Below are 17,656 nucleotides of genomic sequence, written 5' to 3'. Positions count from 1 at the left end.
ACCACCACGGTCAAAATGTTCTTTTTCCATGCCGTGGTTGTCATTTTGGGCAACTTTTAATATCTTAACACTTTTAATATCTTATCATTACGATGAGGCCGTGCACATTTAGCTGGCAGATCATATCAGCAGGTATGACTAACAACAGCTTGCGAATCAATTTGGACGATGACTGATACACTCTGCGGTAAGATGGGAGTTGAATCGATGGTTTGGAGTTGGAAGGACGCTATCCTCACCTGATTTTTTCCTGATCAGCCCTGCTTTGTGAGCACTGTCATCTTGGAGGATCAAGTTTGGTCCCAGACTGTCGAGATAAGGGAAAGCCACTGGTTGCAGAAATTCATCTCAACATCTCTCTGCTTTGAGATTGCCTCCAATGATGACACGCCTTGTTCTAGTAAGGCAGATGCCATCCACACCATCACACTACTGCCTCCATGAAAAGATGCCTCTGAAGCAATAGGCATTTCAATCTCTGTATCTTTTGCCACATTTTGACGATAGTATCCAACTACTGCATGCACCATCTGGACCAGGGGTGCCCAGTACATCTTGATCTTGATCAACCAGTAGACCGCAGACTGGTCCCAAGTCGATCGCGATGGGTGTTATGGGAAATGAAAAAAACAAACAAAAAAAAAGATTTATGTGTCTGTGTGCGTGTTATTAATATATATGTTTGTATTAGTGCACACTGCACCCTAAGCATCCTATTACTTTCACTTTCACAAGAAAAAAAAAAAAAAGCTGCATCACCGAAGTTGTCAGTGGTCAGCAGTCTGCAATTGCAGCTTGCGATCAGAACTGTTGCACTACATCGGTATTATTAGTTTGTTTCATGTACAATTCACCGAGGCCACTGGCAAAGAATGGGAATCTAGAGGACCAAGAAAAGCATTTTAAAACGGTACACGCGAGCTACGATAGTTTTTGCGCTTAACATGCTGCAAATGTGCGTCCCAAGCCTCTGCGCCAGGTCTCTGCTAAGGTAGGCAGTAATTCCCTTTTCACAAACTCACAAACTATTGTATCCATTTGATTTTTCAGTTTCATTCATATTCGGGGCTGGTATGGCTGTTGCTTATCATGGCACGCGTGTGTGCATGTGTGAATACGTGCACATGCGGTAACGGGTTGATCGCGGGAGGTTGGTTGCTTGAAAAGTATATCTTCGGTCAAAAATGGTTGGGCACCCCTGATCGGGACTCATGGCTGAACATGATGCTCCTCCACATGTTCAGGTAGCAAAAGCTCAAATAAAGAGTCAATGACAACAGGAAAGAAAAAAAAACAGTTTTCTATCGGCAGAGAAAATTTGGAACATTTTTCATCGGCACATCCCAGACACTCAGCTCTGCTGCTCATCCCACAAATGTATCTTCCTTACAAATGTGGCACCATTTAAAAGGGAATGAAATAGGCTTTTCAGTGCTAGAATTACATACTGCCAAGAAGCCTTGTTACAATGAAGACAATCTATAAAAGACAAATGTCCTTGTTTTTGTGTGCTATGTTTATTAGTGTTTGGATGGGGTTTTGTTGTTGTTGTTGTTATTGATGTTGTTTTGTTTTGTTAGTTTTTTGCCAATGACATTGCGCGTTTATAAAGAGGAAGACATACACAATGCATACAGATATTCCCCCACCCATCTAGTGTGTAAAATGAACAAAAAGGATGAAGAGAGAAAAGAGGAGGTAGATGTTGCCTTCATGTTGTCAAACAGCAGGAAAAAAAATAGACAGGGGGTTCCATCAGATCACATCAAACTCACACCCACCCTGTGATAAGAGGAGAAGAAACCAAAGTATGAACAAGACAGTATTTATTGTCGCCCTACGGGTTATCATGGAGAATGGCTGCTCTGTTATATTCCTCAATTAGTCTTTCCTCTCCAGTGTGTCTCATTTCAATTGTGTCTCTCATTCCGCATCGCTCACATCTGCCACTCTCCTCTCACTGTGGTGCCACTCTGCTGATTGGACCGCATCGGGGCCTCATGTGGCGCATCCCTGCGTGGGTGGGAGCCACTAGAATACCGCCAAGGTGCTGGGAGGAGCGGACATTTGGTGGAGATGGCCAGGCAATGGATTAAAGATGAACCGTGTGGAGCAACATGACAATAAGTCTCCTCTCCCGAGTGTGTCTGTCATGGGATTTCTGTCCAGATGTTTCACATTTTTAAAGCAAATTTAGTGAAAATATGCCCAAAAAAAATAAAATACATGCAAATTATGTCCGTTTTCATTTGTTATTATTTAACTGCCAGCGCTATGAGATGACATCATATCAGCCACAGGACACCGAATGTCAACAAAATGGACCATGGACAGATCGCTGCTCGAGCTTTTGTGGTTTTGAAAGAACTCTGGTCACATTTGTGTCAGCATTGACCCGCATACTGAGCCGTCATGACAGCAAGACAGATTGTTTCAATCGCGCCGTTCATCGTCTTTTTGGAAAGGTAGCCGTGTTGTTGCGGTAATGGTCGCTTCTTTTATTAATTCCAGAAATTCAGTTTCAAACATACCTGATCGTACGCCGCTATTTTTTGTGACTAAATGATGTACGTGAAACATAATATCCGATCCTGTCTCTATGTTCATTCGCATAAAGCTGTTTCCATAGCCAATATGCTCACTTTCCCTTTATTGACACGCAGAAAAATCCAACCTCTCTAAGCATAAAAAAAAAAAATTATGCGAATATTGGGCCTTTTTTTTTTTTCGAATTTCTACCGTTTCCATTCAGGTTAATTTTGAAAATTGGAAAACAATTATGTGGATGGAAACCCACCTTGTGTCTGAATGTCAGTGTGTGTGGAAAGAAAAAAACCCCACAAGATTAGATTTTCTTTTGCTCTGCCATTTTGAAAGCGGAACCTCCACCCTGTATAGTCGCTTAAACAAACACAACACAGATGCAAAAGTTGACAGCAAGCAGCTTCTTACAATGGACATAATGCTTTATTGATCCATGATGGATTGACTTCCTCTCTTGAGAAGATCAGAAAACACAAAACAGCTGCATGGAACTGTTCAAGGACACGACAGGTGACGTGAATGAGGCTAACATTATGCTGCTGCTGTCTGATGTGACCTGTTCCTGATTCACAACCAGCACAGCTCAGAAGCTATCGTTAAAGATACTCCGGCATTTGCACATACAAAATTATCATCCACCTATTTTGTACACTGCTTGCCCTCACTAGGGTCACGGGCGAACTGCTGACTGAGGGTAAGAAGTGGGGCCTACACTGGACATGTTGGCAGCCAGTCACAGTAAAAGTAGAGACTTTTTTTTAATGATTTTGAAAAGAGTGTTTGTTAGTTTATACTAGTTTTTAGTTTTGTTTGTATTAGTTTTAGTATTAGTTTAAGTTTAGTTTCATATATATATATATATATATATATATATATATATATATATAGAGAGAGAGAGAGAGAGAGAGAGAGAGAGAGAGAGAGAGAGAGATCTATATCTATATCTATATCTATAGATATAGATACATAGATAGATAGATATTATTTGCTTATATGTGGAATGAAATATTTTTAAAAAGTCACTCAATATTGTGTAATAAATTAAGGTAAACTACAAATCCCAAATGACTGTTCGACCTTTGTTCTGTATGCCCACGTCGTCATAACCCTGAAAGTTCATGAATACAATACAATACAATACATGCTGATTTATATAGCGCTTATGAAATGACTTTACAAAGTCGAAAACGAAGGGCATTTTTGCTGCAATTACGGTGGGTTTTAAAAATGTAAAATGTAGTTTTGATTAGTTGTCTTTTCTAAAGGTGTTTTATTTAGTTCTGTTGATGATTTTTTTTTCAATTGCAATTTCAGATATTTCATCAGTTAACTATAATAATAGTCATGCAGCCTCTATTGCTTCAAGATGCAATAAACACGCCACAATCAATTCCACACAATTGATGGAATTCAGATTTATCAATCAATCTGCCCTCCCTTAATGTACATGATTGACAAGTTGCCATTACAACAGATTATATAAGACTAAAACTTCCTTGCAAGACACTGGCAGATCAGTCGCCGTCATCAAAGCACAAGGGATGTATTTCTTTGTTTCTGCTGCTTGACTCCAACCCCCACAGTCAGTTATTACGATACATTATATAATACATTACATATTCTGGTTCGATGTGTGCAGGCATGGAAAAAAAACCAGATTAGACTAGAAGAGGAAATTTTTACATTTTCTCTCTTGCAGGCAAAACAAAAAGCAAGCAGTCTGAGTAACAAGGAGGATGTGAGGTTCTGTTAGTAGGTGCAATTTTGAACCGTGCTCGTCTTCAGGCCCCCCACTCCATTAAGGAACATGCAGGCGCAACATTGAGGCAAATCAACACATAACTCATGACATCGGACTTGGCGCTCCTGTTTACTAAGTGCAACGGGTTCAAGCATGCACTTATGTCGTAAAAGGGACTGGCTGACATGAAATATCCATGATCAGTCCGAGAGGTGCCCGAGTTTCACAGAGCCACCAAGTGACCCGAGCTCAGAGAAGACCATGAAAAGAGAAATGCTGAAATAGTTGTATTTCAGTAATAACCATCCCTTGTCCACTTAATGATGCTTCGGTTTTTCTTGTAAGGTGTGTGTTGTGCATGACCCTCCTTCTGGATTAACAAACATTTTCACTCAACTGTGTTTTATTTCTGATTGTGAAAACATTGTAACGAGTGAAAGCTCCAGCAATATGATGGCTGCAAGGTTTAGTCGTCTCAGAAGGGAGTTGGCAGGATTTATATGACTGGGGGAATGTTGGCAAGATTCTGCAGCTCCAGGTCCTATTAGTAAGAGAAATGCTGATGCTGGCTAGCATCGATCAGCTATTGCATGGCCCCGCAGCCTGAGGGACTGACTGACAGGCTGGCTGATTGACTCACTGGAACATCGGTGTCTGTGGGAAAGACTACGAGTCCGTACCTGGGCCATGTTCCAATCTTGTCTAAATCTTGAATGAGGTCCTTTTGCAAATTTCCCCAGTGTGGATCAAATACAGTAAAGGTTATCTTATCTTATCTTTTCTTTAAGCATCATACTCAAACGACAAATGACGTATTCCCCGATAATCATTGGGATTCCGCTGATTTATTTTCTCAAGTGAAACCTGTTATTTCCACCACTCAAACAATGTGAGCCATCACTTTATCAATGACAGAGCACCAGAGGAAAGGGAGGTGAGGGGGCTGGTTAAGTGCACTGAGTGAACGGCAGTAATCACAGCTCTGGTAAAAGCACTCCTTCGCTCTATTCAGCGCTCCTCGGAATGGGTCGGCCCCCCCCCCACCCCCTCTTCCTGTGTTTCTGTCTGTCTGATAATAGCTCTAGATTGAATAATTGTGTGTTTGAGCGAGCTACGCTGCAGGGTGGAACCTGCAATCAGATACCGAGAACACAAATCGCTCTCTCACAGTCGTGCCTCTCCAAACCCTGGCCCCACCACTCCGTTTCCATACACCACCGACTTTACACATCCAGGAGGTCTAGGGTCAATAACATCTGTGCGCTGGGCTGTAATTGATGTCATCATTTCAATTTGAGCCGATTACAATTGAGAGCTGCTTATCATGTGACCCGGGGTGGAATAATACACTGTGGTGCCCAGCGAGCTGCCACGCGTGACCGAGCTTAACTGCTGGGCCTGCTGGATGGATGGATGGATGGATGGAGGGAGGGATGTATGGCTTGGCTCAGCTATGGGATATCTTGTCTATTGACACCTAATGCTGCAGTAATGAATGAGTGTATTCGCGGGCCATGGCTGGTACAAGAGTCTGCGCTGCGCCACCGTCGTTTCGTGTACCGGTATTCTTGTGATATTGTGATGATAGAGCTGTCACCACACTCACACACGATTAAACCCTCTGTTATGGCAGTATGGCAGCGCGTGCACGTTCACGATAATAACAGGCACAAAAAAGTGAACAGCATTCCATTGAAAGTAGCGAGGCATTGTGTCATTTTTCCCACATGTATAGTGTTGGCCTGAACACTATACTGTATATTAGTGTTATTCTATATACTCACGAGTGTCATTACTACTGTACTGTCAATACACATGTTGTTGCTCTAACATACTATTCAACACGTGAGTAAATGTTACTTGAACTATGGGCAATGTGGATTCATATAGACACTTGTTAAAATCAACACACTATGGTATTGAATTAACACAGTCAGATTTGCTGGGCACTCTTCAGACTTCTCCTATTGGGCAGACGTGCAACAGGAGTATCACAGCCAGGACAACAGGACCAAAAAATCAGCTTCTGGCTGTACTGTACACCACCAGACTCCTGAAAATACAATGTCTGGCATCAGTCTGTCAACCACGCTGTGCACTATTTTTTTATTCTTTTGCAAACACACTCATACAGCATTTACAAATGAAGTTCTCCCACGCTTCTTATGTAGACCACCTGAAACACGAGCGACATTACCCACGTCTCTTGTTGAGCATCATGTCCGGCGTGGGACAGCGAGTGAAACTGCTGACAGGTTGGCCTAAGTACGTTAAACCCATAGCTTTTCCCCAAAGGCCTGTGACTGAAGAGCTTGTGCAAAAACAAAAAAATGTTTTGGGCTGATATAAGGACAAGTCCCACCTAGTGCCATCCGAATGAGTTTGATAAAAGAGAATGACGAATAACAATACGCCGTAACGCACGGTGCAAAAAAGGCGGCAAAATGGAAATATAAATCCATAAATGTATGCTGGAATGAATAAAGATATAAATAATGAAATAAACAGTAAAGAACGTCAATTGAAATGAACAAATATACAAAAATAAATATACACATGTACTTATCAGTGGCACTCTTGGTCCTCCACATCTAACAGCATATTTTCCAAAGTAATGCTTTTATATTGTTTTTACCGTAAGCTGTTGGTTCCGTCTGCCTGAACCTGACTCACCTGGAGCAGAAAATGGACACAAAATAACCTCGGATTTTTCAAAGGCTTTGCACAGTAGAGTGGTCGTCAAATGTGAACCCTTGTTAAAAGAGTGTGCCACCTACAAGCATCAGTCCAGAGAAAACATACAAAAGACTTAAATGTCAATATTTTTCCATTCCTTCATGATGATTTTCTTCCAACGGGCTCCACCACCAGTCCTGCCTTCCTGCTGTGGATTAATAAAGACCCCCTCGCCCAGCAATGTGTCAAGGAGCAGAGTGAGCCTCAAAGGTTACCTCACAGAGAACAGGTCAACGTGTTGGAGCGAGACCCCGGAACCTTAACTGTTCCCAAAAAGCTGCCGAGCAGGGTGCCCGTTTCGTACTCGGAGCTGCCAAAAGGCATGCTACATTTTGGCTCTGTCATGATTCTGTGTTGTTTGGATTACATTTGTTAATGTTTCATGTTTCATGTTCTATTTCCTCGTGTGATTTTGTCGTTGTTAGGTTGTTTTGGGGGGTTTTTTGTCTTTTTTCATTGTTTGTTTTCCATATCATCCTGGTCCTTTGTGTTAACCAATCAGTGCCCTTCTACTCTTTGTGTCTTGTCCAGGTGTTCCTTGTTGTCTTGCCGGTTTGCTTGTATTGAGTTGCATGATTCTTTTCGGTCTTTGTCGGGTGATTGCTTCTTTTGGTGTTCCTGTCAGTTCTTGTGTGTGAATCCATTCCTATTTTTGGTTCGCAATGTTGTGTCGAGTCCTTTGGAGTCCTATTCATTTATTTAATATTCCATACGCCTTGTTTACCTTTTTGTTTTATTTTTGGAAAATAAATATATTTTTGTTTTGATTTCATCATGCCTTGCTTCCCTGCATTTAGTTCATTCTTTTTGCCACTCCCACCACAACTCGCCAGGTGTGACAGGCCTGACCAATTCATCATGTAATTGGTCTTTTAAAATCAGCCACTTTTTCCCCATTTTCTATAAATCATCACATCACACCAAACATTCACCCCCCCCCCCCCAAAATTGGAGAAAAAAATATTGTCATCGTCAAATGTTTTGGCTATAATTCATATATTTGTTTAAAGTGCCAATTGTGAATAAGACAAGCCAACTGCAAAAGAGTCAGCTAGATGAAACTTTATACTACTGAAAGCCATCTTGTAAAGATGTTTTTTCCCATCCGACCAAACTAAAGCATACATCTCTAAGTGAATACCACCAGATTCTTGCACTTCTTTGTCAACTAAAGCTCAAATGTTAACTCAACGGACAGCAAGCAATGACTTTAACCCTCAGTGCCACTCTTGATTTGCATCAGGAGCGGTGCTACAGCTAAAAACAGACAAAGGCTGCTCAAGAATAGAACATCTCTCGCCATGTGTCTTTAAAACAGCAGAATTTGTGGGTGCTGGGGGGAAAAAGGTGGCTTGATTCCTCCCCCCACTGTCATTTTTTTGTGGGGGGTGTGGAAGGGGGCAATAGCATCATTCAGAGAGTGCTGCTGCTTGGCAAGTAAAAATAACTTCTTTTTGATCTATATCTGACATTTGTCTAGTAATACTAGGATCACTGTGTGTGTGCGTGTGTGTGTGTGTGTAGGTGTGTGTGTGTGTCTCAGGTAATCACGCCTCACCTCTTTTCTGGGTTTGATCATGTGAGGTTTGCAAGCTGAGCCCTTAGGCACTGTGACGTGGTTTTCCCACCCACTGAGATCGATAAAAACGGATGGATCTTGCTGCCACAAAGGCAATATTAATGAGACTTGACTTCGCCTTTAAAGCGTCATAACACCAACACACAAATGCTCTTTGTTAGCCTACCTGTGGTGTGTTGTCAACATGTGTTAAAGGCAAAGTTGTGTGTTCATTTTCATCAGCAACATGTAATTCTCTTTGTTTTATATTTCGTATGACTGTTAAATCCTAACTAGGAGTTATACTGAACAGCTTGAACCCTCTTTTTTTTAAGATTAACGCACACACTTGTTGTGAAGTGAGCTACGTTGAGCTCACTGCCAGTATACTGCACTCAAATTTTTGTCTAAATCAAAAATTGGGGTTCTCGAAAAACTTTCAAGTCGGGTCACTTAAATCTCAAGGTATCAATGTCTCTTGTCAAAGTAATTTTGTCCTGGTTACTTAGAAATAAGATGTCGATGTTAAGTAGCCTAAATTGAATTACAAGTATTTTTTCAATTAAAAACAGTGTGTTAATTTTTATGGGATATCCATGGAAATGGTTTGTAAGCATGGGAGAACACATGAGAAATGTGCATGTGTCATATGGCAAAATGAAGCTGCTCGAGAGGAAAGTTGCATTGACACTGTTAGTACGATCACACATCAGGAGTTGGGTCCCAAGCTCAGGAATGACAGATACCACACTTCATCTAGGATACGAGAATCCCTTTCCACCCAGTTGAACTTCATTTGCAGACTGTTTGCACGCTGCTGAGCGCAACTTATATGACTTGCTATTCCCACGTTCACGTTGCTACCCTAGCATTTAGCAGAACCCAGTGATTAGCTTACGAGGTGTGGCAGCAGTCGCGCGAAAAAATGCGTGTGCATTTGCAGTCAAAGGAAGTAGGTATTTGAGTCTATAAACAATTAGTGATTGCGACATTTACAGTCCGATCAGCATATGTTTGTTTTTCAAGACAATGATTAAAAAACAGTATCGTGTATTTAAAAAGGTAAAAATATATCAAATGTTTTCAATGTATAAATAACAATCTGATCGATCCACTCTTTTAATGATGCAGCCAATGAAACAAACAAACAAAAAAAATTACTCATTGGCTAAAGTACAATAGCCATAGTAACTGTCAATATATTCTGCTGTGATAACTTAAAATCGCAGATGCAAACCACAGGTTACAGCCCTGTCTCCTCTTATTAAAGCTTGCATGCAGTACTTTGTTCACACTGAATGGCATTTTCACAGAATGTGTAAATACAACCCCAAAATATTCAGATGGTGGCATATTTTTTGCACAGGTGCGATGCGCATCGCTCTACCGGTTGGTGCCATAGATGTCTACAGCAGTTTTTCACAACTCTTACTGAGCTTCCTATTTTACATTACAAAAATCAACGGCCACACGTAACCACCAAAGGAAAATTTCACAAGAAGCGGAAACAGTATTTGAAATGTAATCTAATTTACTCACAAATTGACTGAGGTGATACCTGGACCTGTATCGTTGAACACAAGACTATTATTCTGTTGTAGGAATGATAAATGGTGGATTCACAGGTTAAATTATGCTATTTTGTAATAGAGCATTTACCGTATTTTCCGCCCTATAAGGCTCACTTAAAAGCATTCAATTTTCTCAAAAGCCGACAGTGCGCCTTAATCCGATGCGCCTTGTATAGGAATCAATATTCTGATTTCTTGCAAGTAGTATTTTAAATGTTCTGTAAAGAGCTTTGTTACAGCTGCAGCAGTTGTGAAAGCTCTATATAAATAAAGCTGTATTGCTTTGTATTGTATCGCATTCCCTTTAGCGTAGCTGCTTCTAGTGGATGCATAACACAACCAAAGCCACTATTTTAGCTTGTATTCTAGGCGCCTTATATACATGAAGACTGTTTAAAATAGGCCATTCACTGAAAGTGCGCCTTGTACTCTGAAGTGCCTTATAGTGCGGAAAATACGGTAATTGTTCTGCCTGTCACCATACATTTAGAGATTAACATGGAAACATGACTTGCATTCAATAAAAGTGTCATTTTGGTACAATTTAAATCAAGATGGATTATATTCTGCAATTCACCTGCTGATCTCTCATGGCACACGAAAGTGCCAGGGCAGTGTTTGATTATTCTATGCATCTCACAGAACTGCTATATGTAGTCAATGGAACAATTACAGTGACCGACGAAAAGCCACTTCGGTTGTCGCTTAGTCCATCATTTTTGTTGTCATTCATCAGCAAAACCTTCCGTCACTACTGACGAAATGCCCACCTCTGGTAGTTACTAACTACGCTTAATTTCCCTTACCTGATCTCTCAATACTAGTTAGTTTTCCCATGTCCAAAAAACCCTGGGTGTGGTTAAAAAGTGGTGTAAAATATTGTTTTACAATACTTCTATTGCTAGGTGTGGTACTGTACTTTGGGCATGTTCTTATTTACTTTGCTGTTTTCATTAAGTTTGTGTGTGTGTGTGTGTGTGTGTGTGTGTGTGTGTGTGTGTGTGTGTGTGTGTGTGTGTGTGTGTGTGTGTGTGTGTCAGAATCTGCATTAAATGTACTGTGGTTTGTTTATGAGTATCAAAAAATAAGTGGAAGTCGATGTATTATCATATAGTAAGAGCAGTACCCCAAAGTGCAAGGTTCCCTCTCTACTGTGGGACACTGGTTAAAATCAATGCAAAGGGAATTATAAAAACAAAGAGCACAAACCACATATTTATCCTTAATCCGACCCACAACATCGGATTGACATGGCGGCACACAATTTTAAGAAATCCTGAAACCACACAAATGGTGGTGGTGTGGCTGTGGTATATTTCCTGTTTTCTCGAGCGATTGCTCCCCAAAGCTCTGGATTTGCGCAGAAACCACAGTTTAATTTGAAATCCCCACACCAAAGACAAAAGAACATGCGCTCACACCACACAGCCCATTTCTAATGTTGCACAGTGTTTTGAGTCGTCACAACCAACCCAGCAGCTAACCAGCTGATCTTAGCCACACGTCACATAAATCTAATTCCTTGCCTGTCCAAAGATTTTCTCCCTTGTGCCCTTCTGGGCTTCTCATCTGAAATTTTGGGACCTGAACCAACAGGGCAGAAAGACCCAGGGTAGCTGAAGAAGGGGACACAGTTGGTCAAATGGCAGCCATGTTGCTCCACTGGGTTTCAAAAAGAAAGCTCTGCTTGACACAGCTTGCCTGTACGTATTTGAATGCCCGCAGAGGATGGAAGAACTAATGGGTGACGACATAAGTTGCTCAGAGAAAACTCTGGATAGTTACTGTAGTTGGGGTTATAAGATAAGATAAGAAAACCTTTACTAGTCTCACAATGGAGAAATTCCCGATTCACAGCAGCAAAGTTATGAAAGGAAGAAGTAGAACAACAAAATATAGGAGCTGCTGGAAAGGCAGCCACTCACGCGGCGCCATTTTGAAGTCAAAATAACAAAAATAACACAACACAACACATAGGACACAGACAAATTTTCTGCATACACTTTGTTGTCTGAAGCAGTTATAGATGAAAGAGGAGAGGATCAAAGTGTCCTTTCACCAGTGGATCAGAGACGTCATGCTGAATATGTGCACACGTCTGCTACAAGCTAAGTTTTGAAAGCAAACACGAAGCTGTAACGTCCATTGACGAAAAGAGATGAGTTCACTTCTCCTGTCCCACGTAATCCGCTTCAAACTCCAAGCCGCGACTCCCAGTTCCAAATCCGCATCGGCGCTCCGCGCTAACGCTCCTTTCTTCTCATCGTCGGCTCCTCAAGACTTACATCCATCCAGCCGCAGACCGTTCAACAGCACCGATCTCTCCGCTGAACAAAGCGGGGCTGTGAAAAATGCTGCCCATAACAGGCGCAAGACACAAGCGCCCCGGGACTGTCCAGCAACGACAGTCAAATGGCGCCGACATTCCTCTCAGGTAAAAACAGTGCTGGTATACCCATGCTGCCGAGAAGGCGCAACCACCAAGCACAGAGTTTCCTCATTGATGAATGCCGTGGCCAAAAAATGCTGAAAAAAGTCCACATCAGGTCCACATGACGTAACAACAAACACAAAGTGACAAAACAAACCAAAAAACAACAAAAAAAGCAAGGCTCATGAGAGCACTTGCCGACGGCTGCCTACTAGGGCGCCATCTTGACTTATACTTATACTGTGTGGATCGTGCAGCAGCAGCTTTGATTCAAGATTCCTCAAATGACAGCCCCAAAACTATGTATGCTTTTCGTAAAGTAATTCAATATTGTGGTTGGCAGAGACAAGTCTGTCCATTTAAAATCTTCTTTAGAGCTACTTATATGTCGTCACATGTAATTTTATTATCGTCTTAAGTGGTGTCATAGCTTTGAAAAAACGCTAGCTTGTCAATATGAGATTAGGGCAATGACAGCCCAACAATTGCCGAACTATGCTAGAAACGTGTGCCTTGCCAAAGCAGGGCAGTCAACCGCTTGACAAGCTCATCCGTTATCCCAATCGGATCACACATTGACAGTAGCGTGTCCTCCAAATTGCCGACAGGCCCTGCGATGGCAGGCCAGAGCAAGTAGTGGCAATGAGATGCCGCTGGCTGGTGTCATGCTGAATGGGCATGTCAGGTCTGTGTTGTCGTGGCTCTCTGCCTGCTCCCTCAGATGCTCGCTCACTCCCCGGCGTCCTCAGTCCTAAACGGATCCAGTTGCCTCTGCTCAGCTCTCGTGGTGGGCTGGTCTGGCTGACTATGAGCAGTTTCCCGCTGAGGGGATCTCCTCCTCACAATCTCATATTGACTCAACACATTACTTGGCATTTAGTATGTACTTTACAAATACTCAACGGCTACAACTACGACTTTAAGAATGACAAGATTGTGAAATCAACACCTTTCCGACCGTGTCAATCAAAACTCAGCATCCATCCATCATATTATCAAAAATTTGCATCAGTGCTACTGGGGAAGGGGTGGCGGGGGGGGGGGGCGCATAGAGGATGGTGCACTTCATAAGCAGCTGCATGCCAAAACTATGGATTGTGCATACTTAATATAATTCATTTTTCATAATACATTTCACAAGGCATGAATGAAAGATCCACTATTCAACAACAAAAGATTTGAAGCAAACAATGAAATAGCCACATTTACTGAGATTCTTTTTTTCAGTGCAAAGAGTGCTTTTGCATAAGTTATCATTCAGATGGCACAAAACTGCTGACCAAAACAACAATACGCGCAAGAAGTCGTGCATTTTTTCAGAAAAAAAATTCACATAAAATCTTATACAAAGTATTATTGAGGTACTATGTTTGTCCTGCATGTCATTCTAAATTGGCAAAATATAAATAGGCAACTCACGTAGCATGAGGAAGTATAAAACCCAATGCAACCGCCTAAGCCATGTCTGCCATCTAATGGCGAATGCTGATATTATAACTTAAAAAACACAGAGGAATTGAGCTATTCATCAGGGATTGGGACCTGACCGGCCGGCAAATAGCAAGAATACTTGTATAATTGACACCCTTTGAAATGCATTGGGGGAAATGGTAAACCCAAAATATACTATGGAAAAAAACACGCAAATGAATCTTCCACATATATTTTCCAGTTGGGCAGCACGGTGAGCAACTGGTTAGCACGTCCGCCTCACAGCGCAGAGGCGCGGCCTTCCTGTGTGGAGTTTGCATGTTCTCCCCGTGCCTGCGTGGGGTTTCTCCTGGCACTCCGGTTTCCTCCCACATTCCAAAAACCTGCATTGCAGGTTAATGGAACACTCTAAATTGTGTGAGTGTGAGCGCGGATGGTTGTTCGTCTCTGTGTGCCCTGAGATTGGCTAGCAACCGGTTCAGGGTGTACCCTGCCTACTGCCCGAAGACAGCTGGGATAGGCTCTAGCACGCCTGCGTCGCTCGTGAGGATAAAGAGGATTGGAAAATGGATTGATGGATGACATTTTCCAGTTAAAAAAAATGTAAGGAATATTGAAACAAAATATGCGAATGGTAAACAAGTATTCAGAGGTCCACTGTAGTAGAGGAAACATTTTTATATTTCCCCCACCACCATCACCCCACCTCCTGCTAGTTTTTGGGGTGTAACAGCCTTTATCTTGGCATGTTACCAGGTTTGAAGTGTAGAGGTGTCCTATCTAGCCCCTGTGCATGAACAGATGAAGCCCGCTCAGATAAGAAAAGTCCCGCCTTAAACAATTTAATGCCCTCAGAACACCTCTATGTGTTTTGCTGTTAGGACTTCATTAAATCACGCTGGAAACGTAAGCTGCATGTGAAGAAATGAAATATGAATCTAGCGGTTTGAACAAATCCCAAGTGATACATTGAATTTTCATATGATATTTTTGAGACCCTCACACCTAACTTTCATCTCACTGGCCAACCTCCAAAAACTTGCCAGGAGGCAGCCAGAAAAAAAAAAAAATCCATCCAAGTGACCTGAAAATATTATGAAAGAAGCTTAATTGTCTACTGCTGTGATTGGTTGTTTTGCTTTCAGCGAGATCAAGTTTGCAGAGCAGCAGAAAACACCTTGGGAACAGTGACGCGGTGAAGAACAAGTACAGTATTCTGAGCTTTCCATCCCATCCCCAAACACACCATTAAAACAGCAAGGATGCAAGTCACTCACCAAGCCGTCACAGTTGCTGATGGCCACCGTGGCTCCTGGCGTATCTGTGATGTCCCCCACGTACAAGCAGTCATCTTGCAGCGTCTCAAAGTGCCGTGTGCTATCGTCGTCGTCGCGCCACTCCATCTTGGCTCCGGGGGCCACCAGCCTGGCGTTATGGCGCAGGCGCAGGTGGAATTCCCGGCCAAAGACGGTGACGTTGTAGTAGAGCCTTTCCTGGCGGGCCGCCGGCTCTCGGTCTTCGCCCGCTCCTCTCGGTTCTTCACACTTTTCATTGCCTCCTCCTACCTCCCTCTTCTGGCGCCTACGGGGCTGCCCTCCTACCGTACGGCCTGCCGAGACAGCATGCGACAGGAAGTGGCCCTCTGCATCCACACTCATTGGCCTCACCAGTCCATACTCCCCCAGGACATGCTGCAGGGAGTCTGAGAAAAGGACAGGAGGCGCAGAGGTGAGAGCGTGATCGAGGGAGTCACAATGCACATGGAAAGAATAGATCAATCGTGACAGATGAGGAGACCAAAAAAAAAGGAAAAGGTGCATAAACAGTAGAGTGCGTTGGGAAGGGGGGAAAAAAAGAGATGGGAGGAAAATTAAGGGATTAAAGAAATGTCAAGCATGCTGAGGAATGCTTTCTTCCATCCAAGATGTGTCACATGGTGAGCAAGAATAAATAAAGGAAATAAAAGGTGCGGGCCTTACGCACTCATACACGCACAGACACACCCATGAACCCAGAGGCGAACCCGTGCAGCGAGGCAAGCGACATGTTTGGAAACGGCAGCCTCAGCAGAGCGCACTGCGCTCCCGACACCTTCTGTGCCCTTCCACCATCAACAAGGATGCCAGTGAGAGATCAAGGTGCTAACTGCGGCTCTCACACTGCTTTCTCACTGTCAGGCTGCTCGAGCTCAGAAAATTTCTTTCGAAAAGGCTCAAGGCTCAAAGACAGGAAACAGAAATAAAGCAAAACCCATCTGTCACATAATTCCCTGATTGCCTCTCACACGCTCGCTCGTCAACGCGTCATCGTTACTATTCATTGTCGCCTCATAACCATGAGAGAGGAACCCGAATAAAATGCACATTTTTGCAATGAGCAATATTTGTATTCACCACGTGACTGTAACGGTGACATGCAAGTTTTAGGGGATGCCCCACACGCAGGCGGCAGCATCATTTCAAGTGATCCTCAGGTGCCCTTGCTTTGGCTGTCAATCATTTCCATGCACAATTTTCAAAAGGTTTTCGGGTTGGCAATACTCAGACAGCGCACAACAATATGTGTACTCCACACCGTGTTCAAGGATGATTTGATAATAGTGTAATCAATATGCTGACATCCGACTCCAGCCTCCTGTGACAGATCGATAGATGCGATGCACATAAGAGTTGTTGGGGGGGGGGGGGGGGGCCCGATCCCGGCCAATTCCGGTCATGTAACGATGCTTTCGATGGTCCGTGGACAAACCAACACGCCGCCCGGGGACCTCTGGAAAGTCTCGGCAATTAAGCGCTGCAAGCGGGACACGCAGAAGTTGTTTGCAGAAATCGCATGGCACAAATCACACAAGCACGCCCGCGTTGGAGCTTCCGCACTCCACCGGGGGAGTTCCCATGTGTGCAGATAAGAGATGAGCCGATAGGACAGACAACAACGTAAACACCGGCCACGTTTCCCTCCCGCGCTGTTGTACGTACCAACGCTACTGGCGACGTAAAGGCCGCTTGTGTGCAGCAGAAAGGCCGGTAGAATGATTAGGACAGTAAATCCAGGAAAGAGACCCATGGCAGCTCCGAACTGCGCAGGTGAGAGAGTGGGACTCCGGGCTCCAGTGTGGTGAAGTTCCCCCGCCTGGCGCGACCAGCCACGCCACGACAGCAACAGCACAGCAGCCCGCAACAAGACTGCCAAGTGAACCGGGAGAGACGGCGCTCTCCTCTCGTCTCTCTCTCTCTCTCCCTCTCTCTCTCTCTTTCCCACTTCCACTCCCACAACTCTCCTCCTCTCTAACACTATCAACTCATCTTTATCTTGGCGTGCAGCCCCCCCCCCCCCCACCCTTTACTTCATGAAGTGCTCTCTCACAAGCAGGCAAAATACAGTGGGACAGGTGTGTTAGCCCTAGACAGGCCCATTGAGAGAAGACATCTGTTCAAGGGCATCATCAAGAACGAGACCCGTTTCCTCGAGTCAAACTTCGAATGCGTTCTATAATCGTTGACACCATTTTTTTTTGCCAGTCAACCTCACAAAAAGTGCATGGGTTTTTTGTACACGTACACGCATACACATTTACAAATCTATATAATACATTTGACAGTAGGTTGGATTTCCACAAACAAGCGTATTGACTTTAAATGCCC

The 17,656-nt window shown here is 43.3% G+C and overlaps 1 protein-coding gene across 2 annotated transcripts in view; it reads right to left on the bottom strand.

Moving 5' to 3' along the window:
* The window catches only part of LOC147208401 (A disintegrin and metalloproteinase with thrombospondin motifs 2-like), a 129,878-nt gene extending 112,655 nt beyond the window's left edge, over positions 1 to 17,223 (bottom strand). For both annotated transcript variants that reach the window (XM_086134407.1, XM_086134415.1), the window contains exons 1-2: positions 16,991 to 17,223; positions 15,290 to 15,714 (exon numbers count right to left, since the gene is read on the bottom strand). In XM_086134407.1, coding sequence (XP_085990533.1) covers positions 15,290 to 15,714; positions 16,991 to 17,078 — 513 coding nt within the window. In that variant the 5' untranslated portion in view covers positions 17,079 to 17,223. The remainder of the gene's footprint in view (positions 1 to 15,289; positions 15,715 to 16,990) is intronic.
* Between the last annotated feature and the right edge of the window lie 433 nt (positions 17,224 to 17,656).

This window comes from Hippocampus guttulatus, chromosome 2 (genome assembly GCF_054856545.1).
Source record: "Hippocampus guttulatus isolate MCC_2025c chromosome 2, RoL_Hgut_1.0, whole genome shotgun sequence".
NCBI classification, from domain to species: Eukaryota; Metazoa; Chordata; class Actinopteri; order Syngnathiformes; family Syngnathidae; genus Hippocampus; species Hippocampus guttulatus.
Note: the sequence above shows the minus strand (reverse complement) of the source record. Positions and strands in the feature narration are given on the sequence as shown.